General features: G+C 34.0%; 1 protein-coding gene across 1 annotated transcript in view; it reads right to left on the bottom strand.

Annotated features, from left to right (window-relative positions):
- Nucleotides 1-13,639, bottom strand: part of LOC149085634 (nephrin-like) — a 193,746-nt gene that overhangs the window by 26,463 nt on the left and 153,644 nt on the right. Inside the window, exons 7-13 of the mRNA XM_089232440.1 lie at nucleotides 13,303-13,593; nucleotides 12,992-13,203; nucleotides 11,287-11,374; nucleotides 9,409-9,545; nucleotides 5,075-5,228; nucleotides 2,456-2,514; nucleotides 623-866 (exon numbers count right to left, since the gene is read on the bottom strand). Coding sequence (XP_089088566.1) covers nucleotides 623-866; nucleotides 2,456-2,514; nucleotides 5,075-5,228; nucleotides 9,409-9,545; nucleotides 11,287-11,374; nucleotides 12,992-13,203; nucleotides 13,303-13,593 — 1,185 coding nt within the window. The remainder of the gene's footprint in view (nucleotides 1-622; nucleotides 867-2,455; nucleotides 2,515-5,074; nucleotides 5,229-9,408; nucleotides 9,546-11,286; nucleotides 11,375-12,991; nucleotides 13,204-13,302; nucleotides 13,594-13,639) is intronic.

The raw sequence follows: 13,639 nt of genomic DNA, 5'->3' as shown, positions 1-13,639 counted from the left end.
TACTGACACGTTTCAGGGTGACCACGTGGCTGAAACACCACATCACATAATATTGCAACTTCTTGGTCATTCCGTCAATCATTCATGTTAATGCCAAAGCCTGAAGTGCGCCCAATTCGCTAATTTGCCGAGAGTTTTGTCCGAACTCCGATTTTCAGCAATAATTCCGGATTTGGCCGGTCAATTCGCGAAGTGGCCGGAGGTTCCTGACCCAAAGCTCAATGTGATGACGTAAAATGGTCTGGTAGTTGACAAATCCATTTTGTTTTCCATTGCCAACGTGTGGTACAGGGCTATATACGTTTATAGCTGTTGCATTGGATTAGCTTCAAGCGACGAGAGAAAAAAATATTATACCATAGTGTTTCCTGTGGTTTGATGGGTTGCCATAGCTAATAGTGGCATATTATCACGAAAAAATACACCAACTTGGCTATGATGCCGAATCATGTTATCCGACTTATGTCAGACTTATTAATCATGTGTTGTCGGCCAGGGACCTCCGACCACTTCGCGAACCGACTAATTTCAGGCTTTGGCAGTAGCATTTACATTGTCGGCAGTTTAAAATTAAAAACCGAAATAATATTTACTGATGTGCGAAATTGAGATACACACTTACATAAAACCCGCAGCGTAGCGCTGTCGTGAACCATCCTCCTAAGAGCGTGGTTGGTCGCCTGGCACGTGTATGAGCTGCCATCGTCCGAAGAAGTGACGTTCACACGAACTTTGTTCCTCGTGGATTTTCCGCCGTTAGTCGAATCGATTACCCCGTCGTGTTGGCCAGTAATGGATTCTCCATCCTTCCACCACTGGATTGTGGACTCGGGATTACTTGAACCAGTTTCGCAGGTCAGAGACACCTAGGTGATTTAGGAGAAAGAAATATAAAAATCTTTCGGATGAGTTCTGATTTAAAAAAGAAACATCATTATTTGATTTGACACTGGAAGGACCGGATTATACGTTATACTAACGACAGTTATTTTGACTGCGCCTTCTTTTCAGTACAATATGTACTTAATCACAATAATTTTTTACATTAAAAGGTAATGAACATTGTCTCATGTGCTTAATTTGTTAATGTTAATTTTGAAGAAATTTATACCTTTCGCCTAACTATACAGCGTGTCCACGAAATAACTATTCAACTTTGAATATTAAAATATAGAGGACAACTGTCAACAAGGTTTAACATGACAAAAGGTACATAAACATAAATAAACACTTACGTCACATCGTGCATTGCTCTATTTTTATATGTGCCTTTTTATATGTGCATCACAGTTATTCCAATTCAGACTATTAAGTTGTTTAATGTCCCGCTATGGATAACATATAATATATGTTGTCCATAGCTGCTGACGGGGGGGGGGGGGAGGGGGATCAGTATCTGCTGACTTTTGCTGAACAGGGGGGGGGGGGTCAAAAATGACTGAAAATCTGCTTACGTAATACTTGAATGGCTCCTAAGCCCGAGTGGCGTGGTGGTAGGATGCGCGTATACCACCGAGGGAAAATATAAGATAATATTTTTTCCCTAACGAGCTTCAGGCGACCAACGATGGACAGCGCCTTCATTTCCCACCTATCTCATTAATGGCAGTAAATTTCAATGTAGCGATATGGCCAGAGTTGCTGAAGTACACCCAAACAATCAATGCCTTGGAAATATGGTACGGAGACATGGCGGAGGAATTACCGGATTTTCATTTAGTACTGAAAGAATTTCATTGTTGCTCAAACATGTTCGTGTTCTAAGAACCATTTTTGCACACAGTGAATGAACCTCTGTTTTTAGATGGTGGCATGAAGAGTTATCTAGAGTCTGATTGAAACAAAAACTAAGCTTGTCAGGCGAACGATCAGAGAAGAAAAAAGCTTGTCAAAAGTATCAACTTTGATAACCAGAGTTTATATACAGCTGCTAAATAAAAAATAGAGTCTTAATTGTGAATACACGGAAACTTCCGCTGTCCCAGCAAATAACCTTTTTTAGCAAGCTGCACGCCAAGTAACATGAGGCTACTAATATGATTATTTTATTTATTTTTTTCTTATCTGTATATATTACTAGTTAATATGCGTTGCGTTGTGAATGCCATCAGTGAATGATTGATGAGGAGTTTACCTAAAAAAACATACTTACACATCCGCTGCTAGCAACAAAACATACAATTTACATATAGCATTCAAAATGACTGCTCGTGGCCGTTCCATAGACATAAATGGTTATATCTGCCGAACAAAACCTTTATTGTCTTTAAATTTTGTACACCGAGAGAAGTGTAGAAATGATGAAAAGTCACCGAAAATTGAGTTTGTACGTTACATACTGTCTTATAGCGTTTTCTAAATCATACACAGTCCCAATGACTGCTCTGGCCGTTCCAGTGTTAAAAATTATTACACAAAAAGCTTATTAAGAAAAACGGTTTTTTTTTGTTCTTACCATGTCTCCAGCTTTCGGTTTCTTTGGTTTGATCTTGATGGTGACTGATGAAGCAGGGACTATAATGGAATTATTATAAAATTATTTCAACGATGTGTACTCACAACATTGAGCAAATACAATCAAACTCGGTTATAACGACTTCGATTGCAACGATACTTCAGCTATAACGTCAATAATTAGCGGTCCGGTGTTCGGACCGCCCTTACTGAACGCGTTCGGAGGCGTTTCCATAATTCTGGTGCGCCTTACCGCCAGTTTTATATATTCTGAAGAAAAGAAGAATCGAAAACAAAGAAAATGAGAGAATCATGAAAATTCGAAAAATGAAAATTACAAAATTTATAAAATGAAAAATTACAAAATTTATGAAATGAAAAATTACAAAATTTATAAAATGAAAAATTACAAAATTTATAAAATGAAAATTACAAAATTTATGAAATGAAAATTACAAAATTTATAAAATGAAAATTACAAAATTTATGAAATGAAAATTGCAAAATTTATAAAATGAAAATCACGAAAATTTGGAATAAATTTTAGAATAAATTTAGAATAAATAATGAAAGAAATATTTTCGGAATAAATAATGAAAGAAATATTTTCGGAATAAATGAAAGAAATATTTTCAGAATAAATAATGAAAGAAATATTTTCGGAATAAATGAAAGAAATATTTTCAGAATAAATGAAAGAAGTATTTTCAGAATAAATCAAAGAAATATTTTTAGAATAAATGAAAAATATATTTTCAGAATAAATGAAAGAAATATTTTCAGAATAAATGAAAGAAATATTTTCAGAATAAATGAAAGAAGTATTTTCAGAATAAATGAAAAATATTTTCAGAATAAATGAAAGAAGTATTTTCAGAATAAATGAAAGAAATATTTTCAGAATAAATGAATGAAGTATTTTCAGAATAAATGAAAGAGATATTTTCAGAATAAATGAAAGAAATATTTTCAGAATAAATGAAAGAAATATTTTCAGAATAAATGAAAGAAGTATTTTCAGAATAAATGAAAGAAGTATTTTCAGAATAAATGAAAGAGATATTTTCAGAATAAATGAAAGAAATATTTTCAGAATAAATGAAAGAAATATTTTCAGAATAAATGAAAGAAGTATTTTCAGAATAAATGAAAGAGATATTTTCAGAATAAATGAAAGAAATATTTTCAGAATAAATGAAAGAAATATTTTCAGAATAAATGAAAGAAGTATTTTCAGAATAAATGAAAGAAATATTTTCGGAATAAATGAAATATTTTCAGAATAAATGAAAGACGTATTTTCAGAATAAATCAAAGAAATATTTTTAGAATAAATGAAAAATATATTTTCAGAATAAATGAAAGAAATATTTTCAGAATAAATGAAAGAAATATTTTCAGAATAAATGAAAGAAGTATTTTCAGAATAAATGAAAGAAGTATTTTCAGAATAAATGAAAGAGATATTTTCAGAATAAATGAAAGAAATATTTTCAGAATAAATGAAAGAAGTATTTTCAGAATAAATGAAAGAAATATTTTCAGAATAAATGAATGAAGTATTTTCAGAATAAATGAAAGAGATATTTTCAGAATAAATGAAAGAAATATTTTCAGAATAAATGAAAGAAATATTTTCAGAATAAATGAAAGAAGTATTTTCAGAATAAATGAAAGAAGTATTTTCAGAATAAATGAAAGAGATATTTTCAGAATAAATGAAAGAAATATTTTCAGAATAAATGAAAGAAATATTTTCAGAATAAATGAAAGAAGTATTTTCAGAATAAATGAAAGAAATATTTTCAGAATAAATGAAAGAAATATTTTCAGAATAAATGAAAGAAGTATTTTCAGAATAAATGGAAATAATTTATATAATTCAAAATTCTAGAAAATTAGAAAAATTCAGACTCATGCATTTTTGACGTTCCGACTTGCGCTCGTTGACCTGACCAATATATCAAAAAATATTTCAATATTTTGTCTTTGTCCTTTTTTGACTATTTATTATGAAAATGGTTTTTTTTTCAAAGAAGCTTGATTTAATTCCCAATCTCTACTAGAATCAGGAATGAAAGTACAGTGATTTGCAATACTGTATTTATAAATTGTGTTATAATGAATACGATTATATTTATCTCGCATATTTTCTAAGCTAATTGTTCCGTGGAAATACATTTTAGCAGACTTGCTGTAGAATTTTTTTTCCTTGCCAAGGGTTATTTATTAATAATATTTGGTAAATTCGTCAACATTGGGAAACGTTTTTTGCTTCGTGTCAATTATCCCAATTTCCCGTATTTTTTCTCTATCAAATTGACTACCCTGGCCATAAAGTAATAAAAGTTTCATGCAAAGTATTTGATTGCCTCTCTGATTATATTTTCCTGAATATAATTTCTTCGGTTATAATGACAAAATTTCGTGGCTTTTAGATCTCGTTATAGCCGAGTTTGACTGTATTGGAGCTGATTTTTAACTGATACTTATCCTTTGATTTAAGTTAGATTTTTCACTGTATAAAACTATTTTTGCAAGCAGAGATAGATATTAAGACAGTATTCGATGCAGAAAAAAAAATAAAATGACTGTGGTTGAATGGAAATTAAAGACTCACATAATACTAAAGGAGAGACAGTGTTCGTGAGTGGTTCTTCTACGGCCACATTACTGGCAGTACACTTGTAGGCAGCTCCGTTGTCACTCGCTTCCGCTCTGAGCACTAGTTCGTTTGTGACAGCATTCGATGACGTTTTCTCGACGCCCCTGACCTGTTTAACAAGCAGAATTAAACATGTAAAATTTATTCACGCAATATGATGACACATATTTTTTTTTTTACCTTATTCCCTAATTTAATTTATCTATTTTTTACGTGAAGCAAAAACAGAGTACACGGTTTTAACCTAAATGTTCTAGCATTCAGTACACAATCAACCAAATGTTCCTACATTCATAAAATATTTTGGGAAAAAAATCGCCAAATGGTGTGGAGTATATTTTGTATATGATTAGACACTTATACAACACACAACCAACACCCAACCCTTACTACAGACATACAACACAGAAGGACACGATTGTTAAGGAACAATTATGGGTTGTGGTGTGTCGCAGGGAATTTTTCTCTAATAAGGTTGTTAATGAATGGAATAGCTTACCTCCGGGGGTTGCAAATTGCACAAATGTGAAACACAATTGACATGTTTAATAAGAAATACGATAAACGTTGAGGTAAATCGAGAAGCAAGAGAAGCTTTCCGTACTTAGAATAAAAAAAGACTACCATAATCTTTTCTTTTTTATGGGCATTGGGTGATATTTTATCGTGTATAATAGTTTTTAGTTTTTATGATTGCAATTTTAATTAGGTTGCTATATTATAGAATACCATACTTGGACATCGATTCGTCGTTGTACGGCCTACACGACTAGTGACATCCAACGAACGCGGACAGACCGCCACCAACGGAATTTGATTGTCGAGTCCGGACGTGCCAAGGACGCTATAATATCAATTTAGATTTCGATTCTTAGATCATGATTTATCATAATTAGTCCGTTGATTTATACTCCTATAATTGGACTTGTTATTCTGTTATACAAATTTATATAGATATATATACATATACATATTTAATAAAATTCCGGATGCACCCATCTTCCGGGAACGCTTCGATATCTCCTTGAGATGGGAAGCGGGGTGTGTCCGGTCCTTCAATGTTCAATGTATTGTTGAAATATATCACATCCATATTTGTTATTGGCATCTCTTTCTCAGGCATCTCGTTGGGAATTTTTGTTGCCTTGTACTTGATTTTGTATTTGAGACATGGTACTGTAGCACGGCACGCTACGGAGAGTAAACAAGGAAGGAATAGTCATGTCTCTCGTGGTGTATGTGGACAGAGCGCTTTGCTTTATTGCCAGAGGACTGGGATCGATTCCTAGCGGAGACTAATAGACTTTCCTTCCCGAGTTGTTTTCGCCATTATATCCAGAAAAAAAAGTCTTCCCTTCAAAAACAATATTCATTTAGAACCCTTTTTTCTTGTCGGCTGCGAGAAAGAAGCAATAAGTTAATCGAAACTGGCATAATATTTTTTTCTCGGAAGTCAATATTGATGGAAGTCGTATGTACTCCGTTCGCAACACATCAGAAATTATTCATTACGTGAGAGGAAACGATAAAAATATATTGACAAACAGAACAACAAGGGAAAACAACAACAAAAATTATAATTAGCGCAAACCCATCATTATGCTAACTAATCACCGCTACCACCACCACCACCACCATACACCGAAAAGCGATGGGCAAATCCTTACAACCATTTTCCGTGATAACTAAAAACCCAATATTGGGTCTGGAAAATTTCCAGGTCGTACAAGAGGGAGCTTGTTCGAAAAATCCATCAAAATCTAACCTCCAGAAACACGGTTTGGAGATACGACGCTCCTTACCCCCGTTACCCTAATTTTCGTGTTTTTCCTTTATTACTATTATTTTTTTCTTATGTTTAGAGTAAGCTAAGATGAAATCAATGCTATCGGTCGTACAATATTACGATATTCCCGTAACGCTAAAGGAATCCGATTCGTGTAAATATTTAAAGGGTGGAATTCTACCGCGTTTCGTCGCGCAATAATGACAAACTGATTCATAAGAAATACTTCAAGGCACAAAGAAAACAAAACACGCTTTTGTTAGAAAGGGGAAATGGATCTACTGACACGTTTGTTGAATATCCGATTCATGGAATTGTTATTATTTTTAGAACGCCTATTTCGTTACTTGCTTAGAGGCAGAAGTATTTGATCCGAAAGGCTTTCAGAGAATAGATTTATATTCCCAATTAGAATAGAATTATTATTGGATTTTAAAATTGATCTAGAGAGATATGATGTATAGAGGGTGTTATAAAAAACATAAGATTAGAAAAGAACATGTGCCTAAGGGATGGTCCGATTCATCGATTAATCGGGTCGGTAATCGATTACTTGTTAGTTAATCGACTTGATCGATTCGATTAGATTAAAATTTGTGCAAAAAGTTTGTAATTTAACTTGATTTGTTTGAAACGAAACTGATTAGGTGTCTCGGATTATATACCTGCCTATAACATTTAAGATAACTGACTATTTAAAAATATTTCAATATTTAAAATATATCAATATTCTGATGAAATTTCCCGGAAAAAAAAGAAATACCATTTGATTCAACTGAAACAGATGATTTCAAATTGAGTTTGATAGGAGTTTTAGAAGACAAGACTAAAATTTATTTTGTCCACTATGAATAGTAGTTTTTGTATTCTTGCTATTATAGCACCTCGCAAATACCATTTGGGGGAAGTTACTAGGAAAACACAAGCAACAGTATGATTGAAAGTTGATTCGAAATCAGTGACTAATCTAAAATAAACGATTTTTTTTAAACGACATCCAAGGGAAGAAATTCCAGGTGAATTTCCACATATAATATGCTCAGAATGTTAGATAGGGCCAAGTGGACAGTCTTATATGATTTTTGAATTTGAATTTGAATTTTTTAGTCTATTCCTCTATGTTTATATATGAAAAATGGGCACACGAAATTAATAAAATGTTTTTGGAGCATATATATAAGAAAAATAATTTTTTTATTCATCATAGAGAAACCACTAAATACCTCATCACTCTCATCTAATACATCACAATCCACTGCCAAATAATTCATTATCATCATCAGAGTAACTGTCATCGTAAATTTCAAGGAATTGAGTAATGTGTGTTAATATCTTTAATGTGATCTATGTAAACGAACCCCCCGTCCCCGCTTATTTTTAGGACCTGTATTTGGCAAAAAAACGATTCCTCGTGTAAGTTAAAATTCTGTAAATGATACAAGTAGGTTCGAGAAGGAACAAGTATCTGCCCATGTTATATAAACTTGCGGTAAATGCGATAAATCTATGATAAATACGATAATCCGGTTGACGTAATCACAGATTATTATGCATAACTACTAATCGTCTCGGTAAATTTGATAAATGATTAAAAAACAATTATTACCTTTACCGGTGTTTATGCACAATACATAAGCGTCGTTGGTCAATTTGGTAAATGCAAAAAGAATAACACTTTTACCGCTGCTTATACATAACACCGAAGCGTCGTTGGTAAATTTGGTAAATACTTGAAAGTTATCATCTTGCCTGTCATACAGGAGCAAAATTTATTAAATATATCAGGGAACGATAGTAAAGTTTATTAAATGAGATTTTGTTATATTGGAGTACGGTAAATTTGTCTGGCTTGCCAATGCTAAAAATAAGACACTTTTATGAAATCTATATATCTCGTCAATCCCACTTAAAGGCTTATATTGCAGTTCGTTAAATCGAGGTCTGATTGCAGAATTCGTCAAATAAGATTTAATTATAAGAGTTATTTCAGAGATGCTAAAAATATTCGTTAAATCCGAGTTCAATATATCCGGTTGAGATTCTTTCTCACAAGCAGGTCCAACTAAATTAAACTTATCACGGCAATGGAAGTTATTTGGCATATTTACCAATACGAAATGACGATCAAGGATAATAGCCGAAAATGTGATGAACTAAGTACGATTTATCATGTTTAGAAATACGAAATAGTACGCATTCGTTCATATTTCTACACTTTATCAGTCAAGTTTTCGAAGAAATATTTATTCTTTGATCAACAACATCGAAAGCTTTTTTTGTATCCAAAAATACTGCAATCGATTTTCAGGAATTATGAATAGGCTTTGTATATAAAAACCATAAGAAGTCATTTTGAGCAGTGTCGGTACATCTATTCGGTAGGAAACTGTGTTTTTTTTCAGGCATAAGTGTAATACGAACTATTAAAGTTTGGTTCATCGGTTTTGAAACCCTCCATATATAGGCTATATTATGTATCAAGACCATGATTTAAAAAAGTTACCTCCTTGTTGTTCTTGAACCACCGAAGAGTAGCTGGTGGATTCCCTCCCACTGAAGTGCAAGTGAATTTTTGTATGTCTCCTTCTTTTATGGGTGTGTTCTCCTTGTAACCGGTGATTACTGGCTTCGATGGGGGATCTAATAAAATACACGATTTTCAGAATATATGAATTCTGATGAAGTCACTGAGATCAACATTTCCTTATTAAGAGAGATGCATATTGGTAAACGTAACCGTAAAATATTGAGCAATACAATTGTAAAATATGGAGCAATACAATTATAAAATATGGAGCAATACAATTGTAAAATATTGAACATTATAATATAACATTGAGTATCTAACAGGAAAGGTTTCTAGGTTTGTACTTTTCCATTTGCTGGAAAAGTGTGGGGGATAGCAATGCGTACGTGGAATATACTATGCTACACACAGAGAAACCGTAGTTGATATATATAAAAATTAGATGAAACGTGTGGTGATAATTTCTAAATTTCAATATTAAATTTTTCTAATTTTAAATAGAAAATTTATACAAGACGCTTAAGCAGTACCGTCTCAACGCATGGGCCCACCCTGGCATGGTCCGGGGGCCTCAAGAGAATGCAGGCCTCACAAAAATGAGAACCAGTTAAAATTTTCGAGAATTTTCCAGGTGGGGTCTCAAAAAATCACTTGGCCCGGGGGGCCTGTGATGCTCTAAAGACGGTCCTGGCTTTAAGTAAATTGACTGGAATGATAATATAGTTAAATTTCCATTACATTTGCATAAAAACGAAAACAAATATAACGTACAATTCATTGCAAAAAATTGTTAAGGAAACTACAGAAAAAAAGGAAATTAATGAAAAGAAATTGCATCGGAACAAAGCAGGCGAAAGGCACAAATAGTGCCATCAATATTGTGGAATTTCGCAATGTTCTCCTCGGTGTTTTATTCGAACATATTCGACTGAAAAGCAGAATTCAAAAGTAAACATTCCATTTCTGCTGTGAGAGTAGCAAAGATAAGCTAGAAACATTTTCACACAGCGGCGCTCTCCAACCTTTCAAACTCATACTACAAATTTGAATAATTTCCAAAATCCTGCAGCGCACAAAACACAGTATTATCAATTAATTTCATTGTGTGTTGGCTGTCATTGTTTTTCTCTCTGAGATGGGAAGCGGGGTGTGTCCGGTCCTTCAATGTTCAATGTCATTGTTTTTATTTTTTCTATATCACACTTTTTCAATCTCTATGATATACTTTAATCTCTTAAGTTTCACGGATCACATTTCAATTGAAAATCACTGTCTTACAGCCAGTATTATCCGAAAAAATAATTTTGAAGAGTAATTTTACTCCTCTTCAATATTTTAAGGGTGATTTTTTTAAATGAAAAACAGAGAAATAGCTCTATTAGAACAATTACATATACTTTTGAAGGGATATTTCCACTACTCACCATCATTTGCAGGAGTAAAATTGAATTTTGATGCGTGAACCACACATCTAGATGCGTATTGGCGAACACCTCTTACAGAAATTTAATGGAAATTCCGATTTTAAATGGAGTTGTGATTGTTTGGAATATTCCGATATCTCTAAGAGATAGGAAGCGGGGTGTATCTACTCCTTCAATAGCAAAGTTTAAAGTACAATTTGAATTTAGGTGTCACTATGAGCAGAGAAACGGGAGTATTCAACGGTTTTTGGAAATTTATTTGATGTTGCTGAAAATGATGTACTTTTTTCGCTTCAATGCAGAATTTCCGTCTATTGCCGTGGGCTAATACTGCTTCTCACTCGTATATTGAATGATTCATGTGAATTATATATTGCAAACAACAACTGACAATGGGATATACCAACAAAGGTTATTATATCTCACTCACATATCACGGTAAGAGAAGCGGTTTGAACCAACGTTTCGCCTAGAGCTTCACTGACTGCGTAACAAGAGAATGACTTGGTATCCGGATCCTGAATAAATAAAACGAGTATTGTTAGTATAGGAAATAGTCAAGATATTTTACCAATGTAAATTATCACTTTATTGAAAAAAGAACCGCATCTTATATGCGCTACTCTTTTGTAACATCACTAGCGAATATAGGGTTCGCAAATTCAATTATATTCTGCTTAGGAGAGTGTTTCAAATTCTTCATTATTTGACGGTCCAACATGCATTAGGAATCATCTAATTTGGGTCGATACCTACGATAATTTGCTTAAATGGTACGTGTACGATGTTGGGGTGGTGAGTGTTTTGAATTCGTTTACGCATTTGTGCAAGAGGGCGAGAGAAGTACCAAATATATTTTACTTTTTGGATCAGTACGAAGATAAAACAGGTTTAACAATGAAAACTGTGAATTTCATATCAGTCTTCCGTTAAAAGCGAATTCGCATTCAGTTGCGAACTTGCGAATTTATCACATTTACCAGCCACCCTTGTGCACTTTCGAGCTTTGGCAGTAGCATATATGTTTTAACTTTTTAATGTCCTATGATGAGGTACAATCTACATCAGGAAAAACTGATGCTTCGTTGTTATAACAGCTCCTTACGGTATTAGGTAGGGACCTATGAATTTGACTTTTAACAGAACCTTTCTTTATTTCAAACCTAACGCGGCCCAAGCTTTATAGACTTTAGCCAATTTTAGCCATTGCCGTTTTCAAGGGACAGGACCGTATCGGAGAAAAATTTAATTAACAACTAAATGTAAATACATAGAATTCACATATATGCATAATAAAATATTATTCTACGAAAGATGAAAAAATTCAAAAACAAAAAAATGAAGAAATGCAAGGACACAAAAACAGTGCAAAAAAGCACTTAAGAAATGAAAAAATACATAAACTCTATAAGCTGTACAAAAACAAAACAAAAAAAACGCAATTGCATCCAGTGACCTTCCTCATTGCGGGTGGAAGGCGATATAAAGTACGAACTGCACCCACGAAGTACTGAAAAAATCTCTGGACCGCAAAGGATCAAACAACATGTTTACTTGGAAATCAACAAGGTGTGTTAACGATAAAAACGGACATAAATGCAGGCCATGCACATGAATAAGCATGCGGACCATGTACAAAATGGTCATATAAAAGTATGTATCTGTTAAAGTACGGGTAGTACTGTGTATGAATTGGAATAATCACATTACTTCTGTGTGTCATATAAAAGGTGAGCACAAAATAAGCAGGCCTGATGAGAGCAGTTTAAAAGTTAACCGATAGAAGGATTATAACGGTAGAATTTGCTCTTTGCTACATAAAATTGTTACGAAATCCCCCGATGGAGGGTGTTTTATTCATGTTTGGTGTACGTACTCGTCCACATTCATCCTGGGGCGTTATTTCTTTGAAGAAATAATTTAAAATCGTGATTGCGGAATGAGAATTCCATCTTTCAACAGCTGATCTTTCCACATTTGCGGAATACTCTTACCAGGCCAATTAATTTTATGCTCGCCTTGTGTATGTTTGGTGTAATTTGGAAATACGTTTTGCTTTTTGTGAGAGATAAATCATGCAATTTATTGGTTACCGAAACCCGCTATAACCTGTTATGTAAAGCAGGAGATTTTACCTGCCTGGACACAGAGACAGTGACGTTTGAAGATGTAACCCATCCATTGGAACTGTCCTCGGTCACAGCCTGGGTGGACATCATCGGTCGCCCGTCGATAATCCAAGACACTTCAACCGGTGGGTTGCTTGAGCCCGTTCTACAATTCAGTGTCACGGTCTCTCCTCTTCTGGCTTGCTTAGGGCCGCTGATAGTCACTTTCGTTGGGGTGACTGAAAATAGAATACGTATTGGAATTGACGAATAGAAATGGATTTCAGACATCAGTGGGAATTCAATTCTAATTCCTTTCTCTTAGATCATGTACTTACATAAAACGTTTAGTCGAACTGAAGCGACCAGTGGCTGGAGGGTGACGGTATTGGTAGCCTCGCACCTGTAGACGGCTTTGTTGTCTTTCGGAGAGACCGTAAACGTGTATGTGTTCGTCGCTTCACGACCAGTTGTAGAATAAGTTTCATCCATTTGCTCGTCACCGCGGTACCAGTACAGCTGTGCCGGTGGATTGCCACCTCTAGAAATGCAGGCTAACGTGAGCTTGTCACCAACTTGTACTATGTCTCCGTCGTGGTAGCCTTCTATCTGAGGTGGTTGTGGCGGATCTAAATGCAAAAAAGAATCGTAGCAAAGTGTTGCAATAAGCAAATT

Source organism: Pholcus phalangioides, unplaced genomic scaffold (assembly GCF_987345545.1).
Source record: "Pholcus phalangioides strain wild (caught in Gottingen) unplaced genomic scaffold, Ppha-v1.0 ptg000006l_1, whole genome shotgun sequence".
Lineage (NCBI taxonomy): Eukaryota > Metazoa > Arthropoda > Arachnida > Araneae > Pholcidae > Pholcus > Pholcus phalangioides.
Note: the sequence above shows the minus strand (reverse complement) of the source record. Positions and strands in the feature narration are given on the sequence as shown.